Below are 16797 nucleotides of genomic sequence, written 5' to 3' on the forward strand. Positions count from 1 at the left end.
AAATAAAGTTTTATTGGATCACAGCCACATTTTTTTCTTTATATATTGCCTATGACTGCTTTCTTGCTCCTACAGCAGAATTGAGTATTGTGGTTGCCACAGAGCCCATATGGCCCACAAAGCATAAAATATTGACTCCTTTGACCTCTGCAAATAAAAAATTTACCAACCCCTGATGACTGGCAATCAGATAATTTCCTGGTCCCCCTTCATTTATAATGTCATTGGTGCGCTATGATTAGTGTCACTGTTTTATGCAGAAACTTGGCTTTTTCAATAAGGAAAGCAACTCAGGTAGCCAAAAGAAGAGGGCAGTGCCTATCTGCTGAACAGTTGCTTAAGATGGATTCACAGAAAGATTCATGAGTAAAAAAAAAAAATACGGATACAAATTCTGGCTCTAATATCTGCTATACATTTTACTGGGGCCAAGATGATTGTATTAGAATAGTCTGCCTTCTCTTCTTTAGCATAGGAAATTCCATGGCTGGATAAGGTGACAAGCAGAGCAAGTTTTTTTCTCTTGCCTATACTCTGGTCTGCATACAGATTAATCTGTGGAATCTGAGACAATTGGTAAATCTCTCATGAATACCCTTGGATTGTCCAGAACCCCACCTCTCACCTGAGTGAAGAGGTCAGTCCAACACTTGTTGAACCCAAACACTCTGTCTTCGGTATCCAATCACCAAAATAGTTTTGGAATTTTGATGAAACGTACATGCCCTTCCTTCAAGAAGATTGTATCTAATGGAATGGGGAGGGAAGGGGGGATTCAGGACCTAAACACATGAGTCCACCAGTCATAGTCACGAATGTGCATATCCATTGCAGCCCTCCAGTACAGTACACACACATGCACCCATGTACCAAGCACCCCAAACAATAAGAAGGTAAGCAAACGAGAGCAAATTGTGAGGTTGCATGATGCTAAGTTGTATAAGTCCATTTTATAATAAGTAAAGGGAAAAGCACCTTTATAATAAGCAAAAGCAAAAGGAAAAGTTAACATGGGGTACATCATATATGTTAGATTAATAGCATGTGGAGAGGAGTACAGTAAGTTTGTTTAAAATCAGGCACAAAAGCTGGGGTGCAGCAGAAAGAAAAGGAACTTGGGGGAAAGACAGGAGCATTGAAAACATGGGAGCAAAATTAAAGAAGTGGAGGGAAGGGAAAGTAGGGAATAGAGAAGAAAGGGGAGAAAGCCATGGAGTGGGTCAGTGAACTGAAAATACACACTTATGCCCATAACCCATTTTTATTTTGAATATAGGTATAAAAAGCAGTTAACTCTTATGTTTTAAGCCCTCACTTCCCCCTTTTCATTTCTATTTGAAGTTTGGTTGTCATTTGCTCTGGCATATGTGGAATTAAGTGGATGGATTACTTAATTCAAAGAAATTGCTGAAAAGTTCTGGGCGTTTATTTGGTTTGTAATAGTTCCATGGTGCTAATCTGTGTTCTTCCTTCCAAGGTGGATCGTATGTCTTTCCCATGTGGTTGCACTAAAGAAGGATGTAGTAACACAGCAGGTAGAATTGAATTTAATCCTATCCGTGTTCGGACTCACTTTTTGCACACAATAATGAAACTTGAACTGGAGAAAAACCGAGAGCAGCAAATCCCCACGCTGAATGGCTGCCACAGTGAGATAAGTGCTCACAGTAGTTCTATGGGCCCTGTCGCTCACTCCGTAGAATATTCAATCGCAGACAGTTTTGAGATTGAAACTGAACCCCAGGCTGCAGTGCTGCACCTGCAGTCGGCTGAAGAATTAGATTGCCAAGGAGAGGAGGAGGAAGAAGAGGAGGATGGGAGCAGCTTTTGCAGCGGAGTCACAGATTCTAGCACGCAAAGCTTGGCACCTAGTGAGTCAGACGAGGAGGAGGAGGAAGAAGAAGAGGAAGAGGAGGAGGAGGATGACGATGATGACAAAGGAGATGGCTTCGTGGAAGGTTTGGGCACCCATGCCGAAGTTGTCCCTCTTCCTTCAGTTCTTTGTTATTCTGATGGCACCGCCGTTCACGAAAGCCATGCAAAGAATGCTTCTTTTTATGCCAACTCTTCAACTCTGTATTACCAAATAGATAGCCACATTCCAGGAACTCCAAATCAGATCTCTGAGAACTATTCTGAAAGAGACACTGTCAAAAATGGTACCCTTTCGCTGGTGCCTTACACTATGACCCCGGAGCAATTCGTTGACTATGCCCGACAAGCAGAAGAGGCCTATGGTGCCTCCCACTACCCAGCTGCCAACCCCTCTGTAATCGTTTGCTGCTCCTCTTCCGAAAATGATAGCGGTGTGCCCTGCAATAGTTTATATCCTGAACACAGGTCCAATCACCCTCAAGTGGAATTTCACTCATACTTGAAAGGCCCCTCCCAAGAAGGGTTTGTCTCTGCATTGAATGGTGACAGTCACATTTCAGAGCATCCTGCTGAAAATTCTTTGAGCCTTGCAGAAAAGAGCATATTGCATGAAGAGTGCATCAAATCACCCGTGGTTGAGACAGTCCCTGTTTAGTAGCTTAAATTATTCTAGGACCAACTCTTCTCTTATTTAAGGCACTGTATTTAATTGGATTTCCTGGGCTCATCATTGTTTAAACTGAAGACCAAGAAAACTTGGACGGTGGTTAATCTTCCAGACTGTATTTTGTTTTTTCCTTTCTAGCCACATGACTGTGGCATTGCACAAATACAGTCTCTGTAGGGATTTTAAAAGATTTCAGACTGTTTTGATAGAAAATGCTAAATTTTAAAATGCATATCTCACAGTTGCCTACCTGTCAAACTGTGTGAAACCTGCCAATCTGTGTAGATCAGAGCTCCAAATTTTGGATTATCGGGCCTGTGCAAGATTGTTAACTAAGGCTGGGAAATAATAAGATTTAGAGTCCTAATTTTCAATATATCTGAAGATAATGATGACTTTTTAATGTAAAAGTAATTATTGTAAGAAAAAGATTTAATTGTTCCATGTGTATTTTATTTATGGTAGTTTAGAAGTCATGTTTTGATGAAAATGAGCAGCCGCATGTTCATTCAAGCTGAAGATGCATAGCTAGTTCCACAGAGCATGCCCACATGGATTGCATCTGGAATCCATTCACATTTTTATGATCATGACTGATCAGATTTGCAAATTCTTAAGGGTGAAATAGGCCTATTTTTGCTATTTTGGACAAATAAATGATTCTATATGTGCAGGTCCTTACACAGTTTTCTCTAAAGTTAAGAGTTAGGACAATCCTCTGGGGAGAGTCTAGTTCACTGCCCTCCCTCAGCTGACTCCAGAGATGGAGGTAGAAGGAATTGCCTTTCTTTTTTAAACAGCATCTTCTTGATTCTTAGCTTGGACAGCACCTTTAAGCTCTACCCCCTACATCAAAATGCACTTTAGTGCCCCTTCACGGTACCTCGTGTGGGGTGGGGACTGAGAACTCTTTGAGATGAAAAAATTTTTTAAAAAATTAAAAAGATCTTTAACTATTATAAGGTTCATATAATTAATATAGAGGAATCATCCAATGATACTTATGAAGGGAAAATGACCTATTTTCCTTCACCACTCTGAGGACCTAACTCAGTAAATGCAGAGGAGGCTGAGGAAACATGGAAGAGACACGACCTCAGCAACCAGCCTTTTCTCCAGCGTGATCAATCCATCTCTACAAAATCAGTGTATAATGAGATTTCCACTTAGTGACTAGCTGATTGAAGGGGGGCCTCTACCCAAATACTCAACTAGGCCTTTCTTTTCTGAAGCATTTTGATTTGTCTTGCCTGGGACAACTAGCAGAACAGTCCAGAATGCATTGCATACTTTCTAATTACCTCACATTCTCTTATTAAAGAGAACAGATAGAAATAAAACATGCACTCCCCACCTTTAGATTACCTGCACTTGGTTTGTCGGAGGACTTCTAGGATCCCATTTCCCTGTAAATTAATTTAGGTAACTAAATAGTGTAATTCTGCCTTTTTTTTCCAATGCAATATGACTATGCTAAACCTGTTTCATATTTTTGACCTTCTATTGTTATATCACTTCACATGTTTTATAACTATTTGAAATGTGGACATGACTTGCTATTCAGTGACTGCATCGCTACTTATTTTTTATGTCTTTTAGACTTGGGTGTTTAGAATTATGGATATAAATATATTGTAGATCTCAATTTCTAAAACAAATATTTTATTTAATTGAACTTAAAAATGCTTGATCTAGAGAAAGTCCTCCAATGGAAAAGTTTCTACTAAACTTTGTTTTGGGGAAAAAATGTTTACTTGGCAGCTCTTCCACTGTGCAGTTGGTTTCTGCCCCTTCTCTTCCCCGCTCCATTGGGCCAAATTTATAACTATTAATATTAACATTAAAAGAGCTTTGGGTTTGTCTTTATGTAGGTTGCAGTAATGAGAGCAGGGTTGTTCCTTTTGAATGGCCCTTTGGGCTAATCAGAATGAGGATTTGTTGAAATCTCAAATATACATATATATATATATATACACACACACACATATATATACACATACATATATGTATGTTTGTGTGTGTGTGTGTATATATATATATATATATATATATATATCCCATGTTGTCTGCAAAGCGACAGTTTTTAGTGATTAATCTCCAAAATTTTCCCCCTACTGATACAATCTAAAGAGCACAGGCCCAAAGAGAAAATGACAAGAGGCTATTGTTCCTTCATTCAAGCACATGAAAGGATCATGTGTACTGTATTTGCTGGACCATTACAAGCTCTTGAAGGATCTGCTTGTGAAGTACTCTGAGGTTATTCTTGGAACACAGAGTGTGGGAGAGTGGGGAAGAGCCAGCTCCAGCCTGAGCAAAGCTGAAGGGTAGAATGACAGTCCAGTTTCTGAAAAGGGATATTTTAATTTTAGTTCAGCTTTATTTTCCTAAGATGACATGAAGCCTACTTTTTTATTTCTGGCTAGGTCTTTGTTTTCTAGCTTTGTTTCCAAAAGGATGCTTAAGAAAACAGAGGTTTTTTTCCCCTATCCATTTATCTAGGGTAGAAAGTCACTGCCCTGTGAGAAGAATTACCCTTCCAATCATGACAGCTTCTATTCCAACTTTTCTTATACCTGACTAACCTGTAAACATCTCCCACAAACCACATATACAGGCTACCTATTAAAACTCTCCCATATACCTAACACATACACATGCACACACGTACAAAATATATGCATATCACACACTTAGAGAATGACAGATTTCAGGCAATGGCCAGTAGTCAGTATTGAGTTTTTCTGACCCCAGAATCTGGTTGGGCTTTATGATCTAAAAAAAGTGTCATTTAGAAAAGAGGATAATTGGTAAAGCTGTAGTTTGAAAATATCAGGTCAAAGTTGCAAACATACTTATGATGGAATCATTTCATTGTTAGTTCCTTTCCCAGAAAAGCTGAGAGAGCACACTGTTCCAGATGACTTTTTTTTCCATTAATAGCCGTTCTATTCAACAAAGAACTGCCCACATGCCAGGAAAGTGCTACAGTCCTTCTAAGCTTTTAAAAATGGGGATCAAGCTACATGCAGCCAGTTGGAATACTTAAGATCTTTATGCCAAGACACAATAACCTGACCTGCAGCTGTTGTATTGCCTCCATAGTATATCTAGCCAAACTGTAGTCTTCTTTGACACACAACTTTTTAGTCATTCACTATCAATTGCAAAGCTTCATGCTCCAGCCCTGGCTATTCTAGTACCAGTCCTATACCTTTAAATGGGACTTAATTCCCAGTTATAAATTGATTTGAAAGTCAAGTGGCTGAAGCAGCTTGCATCTCCTTTGTCATTCCCAATTTCCTTTGGGAGAACGAAGTCAATGAAAGAGATTTACTTAAGTTTTTCCTCCTTATCTCTTGATCATTAATTATTAAGACGTGGGTAAAATTCATTTGTCTCATGTCTTTTGGTTGATTGAATAATATAGTTACTTTTTGAAAGCCCATCATTTCTTTGTGATAAAACCATTTTCTCAATGTGACAGCCACATGTAAAATGTGAAACTAATGTTTCTTAGTATGTTTAAAATCTTCACAATCATATATGGCCCTGCAATACTCCCTGAATTCCTTCCCTCCAAAAAAAAAACTATGAGTTGCAAAAACACTAGTTACAAATTAATCAAGAAGCAAAGAGAGTATGTTAAGTGGCTATGTTCTTTAAAATTTTACATTCTAATAGATGACTTCTAGGCAAAATTTTGGTATGATTACCATTAAACAGGAAAACATACCATGATTTACTTTCTATAACTTGCTAATCACTGTTTCTTTTATTTCAATTTTTGATATTGTTGCACAAGTTTATGACTCTGGTCTTTATATTCAAAATTTATTAAGTATCAATTCTTTCTTTCAACAAATATGTACTGAACACATGCTGTGTTAGAACAACTGTCTTGGGTAGTAAAAAGAGGGGAACACTACAAATTATAATGGATAATATTAATGAAGGGTGGCATGAAATAATCAAGCTTTCTCAAATCCTCTTAATATGTGATTTTATCAAGTGACATTAGAAAAACTGACATCAGTTCTTGTCTAATTATATGTGAGCTGCAACTAAAAGATGCTTCCTTTACCTAAATTATAGAACTCACTGGATCGCCCTTCATCTCTCTCCCTCCATCTGAAATGTATGAATTAAATCGGGACTCAGCTAGGACTGAATCAAATGAAAAAGAAATTTTTGATTAATTGCTTCTTCAATGTTAGACCTATATAAGTGATGCTAAATTTACACCAGCAAACTCCTATCAGACAGTTTCAAGGAGGATTTGACTCATGCATAACCCAGGAAACATTTCAGGAAACTTTTAAGACAACAGTGTGGAACACAATCACTCTTACTTCTATTTATAAAAAGCCTATCAAAACAGCAAAATCCTGTTGCAAATTCCAAAGACATCACTTTGCAGCAGGTGGAAAACAGAGACGTTGTTAGACTCCATCACTTTCAGCTGGAATTACAAACCATCAAATTAGCAGGTGGAAAATTTATATTCTCAGAAGCCAACAGGAGACTGCCTTTTTTAAACGTGTCATGAAGCCTTCTATTTCTCCAAACATAACTCAATATTTCTCTTTAAAATGGCATCTCTCTTCCTTATTCTCTTGATGACAGTTTGCAGTGCCATTATAGCCAGTGTATTAAATACCAGGCTTTAATGGGAAGCACCTTTGTGCTTTCAAAGGCAAGACTTGTCTGTAATTTTAAATTAGAACTGTTGGTTGTATTCTTACCACAACCAAAACCCAAAGTTTAAAGGCTTGATTACTCTATATTAGGTCTAATATGAATTTTCACCTTCTGATTGCATTACTTTTTCTGAAATCTGCTAACTAGTGCTGGAATAACAAAAATGCCTAAGCCAAAATGCTGTAGCTCTGCACCAATTGCACAGCTCATCAGATGTTTTCTATAGTAGTAAAGAATTTGATTGACTTAATTGAATATCAGCAATTTTAATACCCACTAGAATTATGGAAGTATCAGAGTGGAAGTGAGGACGCAATAAAAGCTTAATAAGTGGTGGTGTCTTCTAGGAATTATGAAAAAAAAATCTCAGCAGAGCTAAGCCAGATCTTATTACATCATAAAGACTAGAGTTACAAATGGCAGCCCCAAACCTAGAAGGGGCAGTTACAATGTGGACACCCTTTCAGCCCAGTTGGTGCTCACATCTGCTGACCAACATTCATATCAATTACATTTTTACAGTCTGTAAGTCATTTGATGCTTTAGAAAATAAAAACACACACCTACAGCATTCTAAAGAAACTATTTTGTTAAAAAATTTAAACACATTTTATATTAAAATAAGTGATCAATGACTTTCATGATTGTCAAAAGTAAAAAGTGCAGACATTTAAAAAAAGCTCTTCTTTCACATTTTACCTACCAAATCTAGATATTCAATGTGAGTCCTTAAAACAGTCACTTCTAAATTTTATTTTGACTCCTTTCTTGGCTTTTTCAAACTGGACCTTGAGACCCCCTTCCTAAACAATGCAGTTGTTTTGTTTTATTCTTTTTTTCCAGAAATTCAAGCTGAAACATTTGATATGACCTGTGTTTTACCTGGTGATCAGTTCTCAGGCTAGTCTAAGTCTGTGCTGTCTTGGCATGCCTTGGGTTTCCTATCCTGAGAGTGGTAATGCCAGTAGAATGATGGGAACCAGGAGAGTGAATACAACCAGATTCAAAGCCTAAAACAATATGTTTCAGTTTACTTTTATATGTAGATTTTAAAAATATTCACATCTAGCCTGGAATTTTAGTAAATACAGATACTTGTTGTATCCATGGGAAATGAGGTCATTTCAAAGATGTAAGTCACGTTGGTGACTACTTTCTTTTACTTGTGATAAATATATCACTATACAGGGTAATTGCTTTTATAAATTTGATCCTTTGCATTGGCTTATAATTCAAGAAATGTCAACTTCACTGTGTCACTTTATGTCATCTCTCATAAAAGTTTCTGGCAGGACTAAAGTTTCAAAGGAATGTGATAGAATTTATTTTGGATAACATTTGTATTCAGCATGCTAATGATGTAACTCCTCTCTTTATCATTACCACGGTGATAGTTAAGTTCATTCGTTAACTCATTTTAGTGACATGTGAGGCCATTTAAATATTTTTAAGATAATGTATATTGATTAGAAAGGGTTAGAAGGAGACAAATTTGTGGTAGAAATTAGCCTTGCCATTGTCTAAGTTAATTTATGTGACCTGATTGAACAGTTTTAGTTGTAACTTTAGAGTAGCTTCTTTGTTAGAGGATCTCTTTCCTTTCTCTTTTGGTTTTCTCCCAATATTTTTATCTGTCTTGGGATTATCTTAAAAGGTATTTATTAATGAGTATCTGGAAGAAAATTGACCTAGAAAATGTCTCTTTTAAATTTATCTAGGTACTTGTATCACCAGAGACCTTCATCAAGTCCTACTGCCACACTGGATAAGGCCACTACCCCCCACCCTTCTTGTCAGGGACATGGCTTCCTAATAATGGTTTTGCTGTTGTCTCTACATAGGGGACCTATGGAAAAGGAGTTTGAAATTTCTACCTTTGTAGTACATTGTATCCAATTTTGTTTTGCTCCTCCTTTTCATGTGGTCACCAAGCTTTTTTCCTTAGCCATTAAAAAAGCCACCCCTCTTTAAAACAAATTTAAAGATCTATATACATTTTTGCAACTTTATTTAATAAAAAAGAGAAGAAAAAATAAAATCTAAATCTCAATTACCCTAAAGTGGAAAAACCTAAGTATCTAACCTAGGAACTTGTTGCCTGGTGGTGGTGGTGGTTGTTGTTGTTTTTTAATTTATTTAGTGTTGATCCTTGAGTTATTTAATGGTATCCAAATGATATCTGAAAATGATTGATTTTAAGATGTAATAGTTGGCAAAGTCATTTCACTTGTGTCTCAAACAAATAAAGCCCACTGCCATGGGTTACCATCTGAACCCTGATTCATTAGGCACTAGTCATGCCAAATGGGGATCTCAGAATAGTTTAATCTTTTCAAAGATACTCACAATGGCCAACTGTGTGTGAATAATGGAAAGTTTGAGATTCTTCTATATTCTTCAAATTTATGGTCCTGAGACTAGGAGGGATCTCCAGAGGTCATATGGCTCATCGATCTACCACCAGGGCAGACTGTCACTTAGGCATGCCCAACAGGAGAGATCGCCGTCTATTCTTAACATCTCTAGGGAAGGCAGTTTCCTTGGCAACACAATTCAGCTCTCTTAGGTTTTCTCACAATAAGAAAATATCTTGGCCAGTCTTTGAGGGTTAGGCACCTGGCAACAGTTGTGGTGATTTGGGCCATTGTACTAGGGGATTCAAGGGAAGTTGGGTTTCCCCCTACATTTGGTGATTATTACATTAATATATGATCATTCCATAAGTCTCCTAAGAAATCAGATTTTTAAAGAAAGACACGGATTCAGAGACAATGGTCTGTAACATGACCAACTTTTGACAAATATGGCTGTACTAGGTTTTCATTTTTGCTGTTGTTGTTGTTTGTTCTTGTGATTGCTCTTATGTCGGTAGCTAATGTCAGGAAAAGTGACTGTTTCAGATCCCCAGTACAAACATCAGAACTAGGATCAAATGACTTGACTTTTAAGCTGTTCCATTTTCTAAGAAGTTACAATTACAAAAAGTAAGCATTTTCTACATTCTTACTTCTAAGTAATGACCTTCTCATTAATCTTTCCTTGGCTTAAAATGACAAATAAGAATCCAAAGTTTTTCCACACCTCCTGTGGGAGATAGGAGTAGTTGTGAAGAGTCTGATGGAATAAAATGACTCCAGAGATTTACACAGCCACCATTTGATCCCAGCCTTTGTCCTTGTGTTATTTAAACAATGGCTTCCTGCTTTCTCAGGGGTCAGGAAAATGATTTAAAAATTTGTCTTCTTGACAAGGCCTGAAAACGAAGGGAGGTGTCCTGGAGAAATGGTGATTTTTCTGGTTACATCACTTGATTCAAGCACTCCCTGGAGCTTTCAGAGCCTTTTTTATCTGCTCAGAGTTGACACCCAACTCAGAGTCAGAACTCACCAGAAGATGAGGAGCACCCCCGAAATCAATGTTTCCTTTCTCCATGGGATTTTTTTCAATCTTGGTACAGCTGCATATCTCCCAAACTCGGATGCTCTTGTGAAATGACAGCCACATCAGTGTGGTTACTCCCCACAAATAACACTAGGGGGAAATGACCTTTTTTATTTAAAAAAAAAAAAAAAAAAAAGGCTAATGCTATAGAATGATCATGTAAAGAATGTTGAATAAAATTTGGCCCATGTTTTAATTGACTCTAGGCACCTCTATTGAAATAAGTCTGAGGCATAGTTTGTGAAACATGTTTCAAAAGTGTTTGATGTATAATAAATGCTAGAAATTTACAGTACAGAAATAGTAAAAAAATAAAATAAAAATAAACCTGTAGATTACAGCTCTGTTCCTAAGAACCTCAGCCTTTATTGTGTCTTAGTAAAGTTGATCTGCTTTATTTTTAGTTTATTGAATTTCTGGTGTACTAGCCTCTTAAGATAGAACTATTAATACATATGTACTGGTTAATGCCTGTTTATGCAGAAAATGGCACTTTGTTCTTTCAGTGTGTTTCCCTCAGTGTCACAGGGTATATCAATTTGATAGATCATTTGACATTTGTCAAAAATACGTTTCCCATTTTAAAAATATGTATAATTGGTTGCATAGACATATGTCACTTTTTGCAGTGTCTTCATCTTGATCATAGTTTTAGACATCAACTATGTCTCACTTTCCAACTGCCATAGAAATTTGGTACATTTGCAAATTCTGGTGGAATCTAGTGAGCTGAATGTATTGGTAGATCAAATGATCCAAAGGACTTGGGTGTTATCCTTCAGTCTGTGTTGAACCATTCAGATATTGGGAATGGTCCTTACACAAGGGAAGTCTTTTGAGAATATTTGCTTTCTTATTTTTTGTTTGTTTGTTGCTGGCAAAAAAAAAAAAGTAACTTTAAAAACTCAGAAAAGTCACTGAACTGTATTTTGTGACGTTATGATTAGTTTTATCTTTCTACTGATTTTTATTGTTACTTTTACTCAATATCAACAGCACTTCAATAGATATTTATTAGTTATGTTCAATCTAATGACTTAAAACAGTTGAAAAGGAGGAAAATCAACTCCAGTCCACACATACAGTCATGTTACACTAAGATGTCATGTTGTATGTCACACAGTTTCTAGATTGATTTCTCTTGTGTATAAGTTATAACATCAAAAATGCCAAAGGGTATATAAAATAAGCTACAATAATATTCAACAGAACCTAACCTGGACCTTATGTTGTAATAATTTATTCATATTAGCTGTAGTCTTCTGTATTTATATTTTCAGTATTTATTATGAATGACATGGAAATTCGTGTATTTATTGTGGCTTTTTATTGCAGTGTGTATATATATATAACAAATAAGCATTTTTAAGTCTTATCCTTAAGTTTCTTTTATTAGTGGCACTTGTATTATGCTGTACTTTTTATTACATATTGTACAATATCTTGTCCATTTGTTTGCAGCAGAGTAAAACCGGTTTCTAAGTTGTATCTACTGTTGCATTTCTGTTGCCTGTTGTGTAAAACCTTTGTTCTTACATCCTGAACTGCAATCCGTTATGCTGTCCCAGCACACACAAGGATACCTCCCTTCCACTGTGTAACAGATAATATTCTTGAAAAGTTGTGTGTGAAGTCAGTTCCTGTGAAATGGTTCATTACATTGTCATTTCAAATATGTGTTAACTTTATTGGGATTTATCCCTAAGTGAAGATGCTTATAGCACTTTACTTTCTCAGCTATTCAACCCCTTCATCAAGTGATGATGTGTAAACAAACACAAGGGCCAGAGGAGAACTCTTTATATAAATGAAATTTGGAGGCTATTTTTACAAGGACAAATTCAATCTCTTGTAAGTAGCATCCTTTCACTTAACTGCTTAGTAGTACTTTTGTTTTGCTTTGCTTAAAGCAGAATCTGTGTGATTTGATGTTTAGAATATATGCGTGTACATGGTACGTATATGTGCCCATCTGTTTAAAGCTACTGGCTTAAGGTAACTAAAACTTAACTTTTATTGGCAGTAGGATGAAGGAAAAAAAAATGCGTTTTTTTAAATCTCCTATCATACCCAAGACACTTTCTTCCAACAACTTGTTTTATGTTTAGAGACTGGATCTACATTTTTAAAAGCAAATAATAATATGTGATTTTGTGATCATCCTAAAACTCAAATTTGAACATGTTATTCACTGAATTAAACATATTTTGTGGTGTTTCCTCCTCACTGCCAACAAAACAAAATTCAAACTCCTTGGAATGCCTCAAAAGGTCGCCTGAGATCTGGGTACAAGCTCTCCCTTTACTTCCCACGTCTTCTGCTGCCCACAAGAGCGGTTCCTTAGATTTCACCTGCTAGTCCATTTTCCCTGCTTCTGTTCAGCTTGTCTCTTCTGCCAAGAATATACACCCCATAAACCTATCCCGACAGCACAATTCTAGTGACCATCTATTTATTTTTCAAGAGAAAACACAAATATTCTTTCCGTTATGTTGCCCTTCCAATACTCCTGAAAATCGTTTGCCTGTTGTTTTACGCAAAGCAGACATGTATTAGAGCCCCTTCGAGTCTCACTGCACTAGCTTATTTATGCATCTACTCCCCCTCAGTACTTCCTGAGAACAGAAAACACTTCTCATTACTCTCTGTCTTCTCAGCATTCAGCTTAGTGTTTAAAACATGGTAGAGACTTAAAATACATTTACTGATGTATGCAAAGTACAAAAATGAGTGATGCAAAGTCCACTCCTGTATAGGAGTTCAGATGACGGAAAGATGGTTGGCTGAAACAGTGGAAAAGGTGTCAGATTCAGAGAGAGGGAGAATTTCAGCTAGCAGGGTTACCCCCAGAGTCCACATTATGGAACAATTTGAGGAAAGGCTGATCAGAACAACGTCACTCTTCTGGTGGGGGCAGAAGGACCTGGTTAAGAACAGATAATTTACTATCAAGAACAAATGACAAATCAGGTTAGGAGAGTGCATTTAGACAGTGCAAAGCTTTGAAGATCAACCCAAGGAATCTGGCTTATATCCTTAGGGAAATAAGGATATTTCCTTCAGGAAATCCTGAAGATTTTAGAAAAGGAAAATCAATCAAATAAGAGTGATTTGCAGTATGGAATATCAGTGTGGCTACAGTGCACAGACAGTTTGGGAGGATGGAAATGCCAGAGTAAAAATCTTTGCAGTAGCTATTGCAGTCAGTATTCATTAGAAAAAATAAGAGTTAAGAACCTACTCTGATGTAGGATACTGTGCAAGAATGTGCTACAATGAGGAGGGAGTGGGGGAAAAGACAGGCAGAGTCCCTCTAGACAAGCAAGTAGAAAGATGTGGGTAATTACAGCAGAGAAAAAGTCAGCTATTTGAAAGCCTATTACGATGTGAGAGATTAAAGGTAACAAAATAATTATGAGCCTAAAATACCATAGGTGGAATATGGGGAAGGACATAAGAAGATAAATATCATCAACATAAATTAGAATGTTATAAGGAGGAAGAGATGTGTTCATTTTGGACAGCTTGAATTGATGCTGGGATACTCAGTGAAAATAACAAATGGACAGAAGGAAATGTAAGTCTAGAGCTTAGACAAAGACGTAAGATTTGGAGCGAATGAGAATTTTAAGAAGAGAATATATATATATATATGGAACTAAATAACAGAGAGGACTGAAGCTTTAGAAAGGCTAGTGTTTCAGGTTGTGTTTGCTGTAAGCACACAATTCTGAGATGGAGTTTAGCATGCAGGATTTCCATGAGGAATCAATTCTTGTGGGAGCTAGCGGGAGGAAGCAGATTAGGAAAAGACAGAAATCAGGCTGTGATGCGGACCGACCACACTGGAGTGCTCTAGAGGATAAGAGAGCCTCTGAGTCATCCCCTCGCGGGCTGAAATGGCTGGGCCTTTATAGCCACGCCACAGTCAGTCTCTGGATGTCTTCCACCCTAGAAAGGGAGTGCTCTCAGATGAGTTGGCACCCTGCAGTGAGGAGAAAGCCTGAAAAGAGCTGAGAGCTGGAGGATGTTTTTCTGACAGCGCTCTTAGGACCTGGGACAAGTCCTTCCTTGAAAGGGAATTTTTGAAAGTAAAACAGCTCTGTGTCTTCTACATCCATCCCTCAGGTCCTCAGATTCATGTCATCACTTAAATTTCAGGGAACAGCTCCTTCAGGATTCTGGTGGGCCTCTCTCCCTGGGGAAAACTTAAAGGAGCAAGGTTAGTAAAATAAATTACAGTTCCTGCCACTCTGGCTGGTCCTAAAGCCACAACTAAAACTGACCATCTCCCTCTCTATTAATTCTACATTCTTCTCAGCTTCAGCAAACACAGTTGCTAGCCTCAATGGCTTACTTGGTGGTGTGACCCAGAGCCAAAAGCCACCTAAGTGAATATTACTTCCTGCTCCTATTATGTAACAGTAGGCCCATCTCTTCCTGAGGATCAAGGTCAAATACCTCTACCAAGATGGTGAGGTATTTTTTCTCCTTGCCTAAAAATCCTAGGATGTAGCAATAGCTTAAGTCCAATGGGACTCTTTAGTCCCCTGATAAAAATGTGACCTCTTTGGGGACTAGGACCTTTAAGACTGCAAAGACATTTAACCCTATAGAGTTGTGGAATAGGAAGCACAGTTTTCTCCAGTGGGTCATGTTAAGTAGAGACATTCCTGCTTCCACCCAGTAGAGTTTGCACCCATGTGTTCTTCCTATGGGGGACATATTATTATGTAAAGGTTTTTTATTCAATCTTTATACTGGATCCTGGAGGATAGTAACCAATTCATGCGGAACATCATCTCCAAACTTGCACTTCAACTGCACCTTCTACAGGCCAGTCAACGCTCTGTCAGGCCGGGAGCTTTGAAGTCTATGATATGATCAGTGGGTCTCATGGTCATGTGCCCATGCTCTGATATGATGTTATGTGGGATCCCATGTGAGCAGATCAAATATACTGTTAGTCCTTGAATAACGGTGTTTGCCAAGGCCCTGCAGGTAAGAATGGCAAACTTATACTTGGAATATAAGTCTATTTTTATTTAAAACAAACAACAAATAAAAACACAAAAAATCTCTGGCCCTTTTAAGATGGAAGGGGCCCAATGTAATCAATCTGCCAACAAGTGTCTGGTTAGGCTCCAGAAGAATAGTGCCATATGGAGGGCTCAGCATCAGTCTCTGTTGCTGGCAGACTGTACATTTGGCAGCAGCAGGAGCTTTATCAGTCTTGGTAAGTGGCAGGCCATGCTCATGGACCCAAGAAGAGCCTTCGTGGCTCCCACTGCCACCCAATCCATGTACCTATCACAGCAGCCCTGGAGTAGCCAATAACTGAGGCTGGCTGCTTGCTGCCAACTGGCCAAGTTATTCTGTCTATATCAATACTATCAAAAAATATATATAATGTGAGCTACAAATGTGAGCTGCATATGTAATTTTAAGTGTTCTCATAGCCAACTTAAAAAGAGTTAACAAAAAGATAAAATTAATTTAATAATATATTTCACTTAACCCAATATATAAAAAATTTCAACATGTAATCAATATAAATATTATTAGTAATATTTTACATTCTTTTTGGAAGACTAAGTCTTTGAAATCCAGTGTGAATTTTGCAATTACAGCACATTTCAATTTGGAGTAGCCACGTGTGGCTAGTGCATACAATATTGGACAACGCAGGTCCACACCATTGTTTAATGTGTCTTCTGCAGTGGGTGCTCTCTAGTTGATAGGTGTTAACATGTGACACAAAGATCTTCACACTTTGTGTCCACTCTCACATGTCATTCACATGCTTATACTCCAAGACTCCTATTCCCCAGTCTTCTGATATCTCTGCTTTCAGCATCCTGAGCCAGGCTATTCACTTCTACCCACCAGTCCATATATATTCTAACAGAGCTCCTATTTATTCTTCCACACAAAGAGAATAACCGGGTGGACCTTAAAGCTCTACCTATTTTAAGGATTTTTCTCTAGCCCCATGAGCTACTCCTGAACAAGGCTGCAGTGTAGCTGCCATGCATTTTTGGCTTGTTTGGCATCCACCTACTAAACCAGCCCATCTATAAACCAAATCTGAAGGCTTTTTCCTCCTCCAGCAG

General features: G+C 37.7%; 2 protein-coding genes across 6 annotated transcripts in view; one reads left to right on the forward strand and one right to left on the reverse strand.

Moving 5' to 3' along the window:
• The window catches only part of CSRNP3 (cysteine and serine rich nuclear protein 3), a 208531-nt gene extending 205549 nt beyond the window's left edge, over nucleotides 1–2982 (forward strand). The window contains exon 7 of one of the 3 annotated variants that reach the window (XM_009443626.5): nucleotides 1478–2982. In XM_009443626.5, coding sequence (XP_009441901.2) covers nucleotides 1478–2530 — 1053 coding nt within the window. In that variant the 3' untranslated portion in view covers nucleotides 2531–2982. The remainder of the gene's footprint in view (nucleotides 1–1477) is intronic. The other 2 variants (XM_001144204.7, XM_009443625.5) reach the window with 2 other exon arrangements.
• GALNT3 (polypeptide N-acetylgalactosaminyltransferase 3) overlaps nucleotides 1–16797 on the reverse strand; it is a 210528-nt gene that overhangs the window by 99057 nt on the left and 94674 nt on the right. The gene's annotated exons all lie outside the window — the stretch shown is intronic.

Source organism: Pan troglodytes, chromosome 13 (genome assembly GCF_028858775.2).
Source record: "Pan troglodytes isolate AG18354 chromosome 13, NHGRI_mPanTro3-v2.0_pri, whole genome shotgun sequence".
NCBI lineage: Eukaryota > Metazoa > Chordata > Mammalia > Primates > Hominidae > Pan > Pan troglodytes.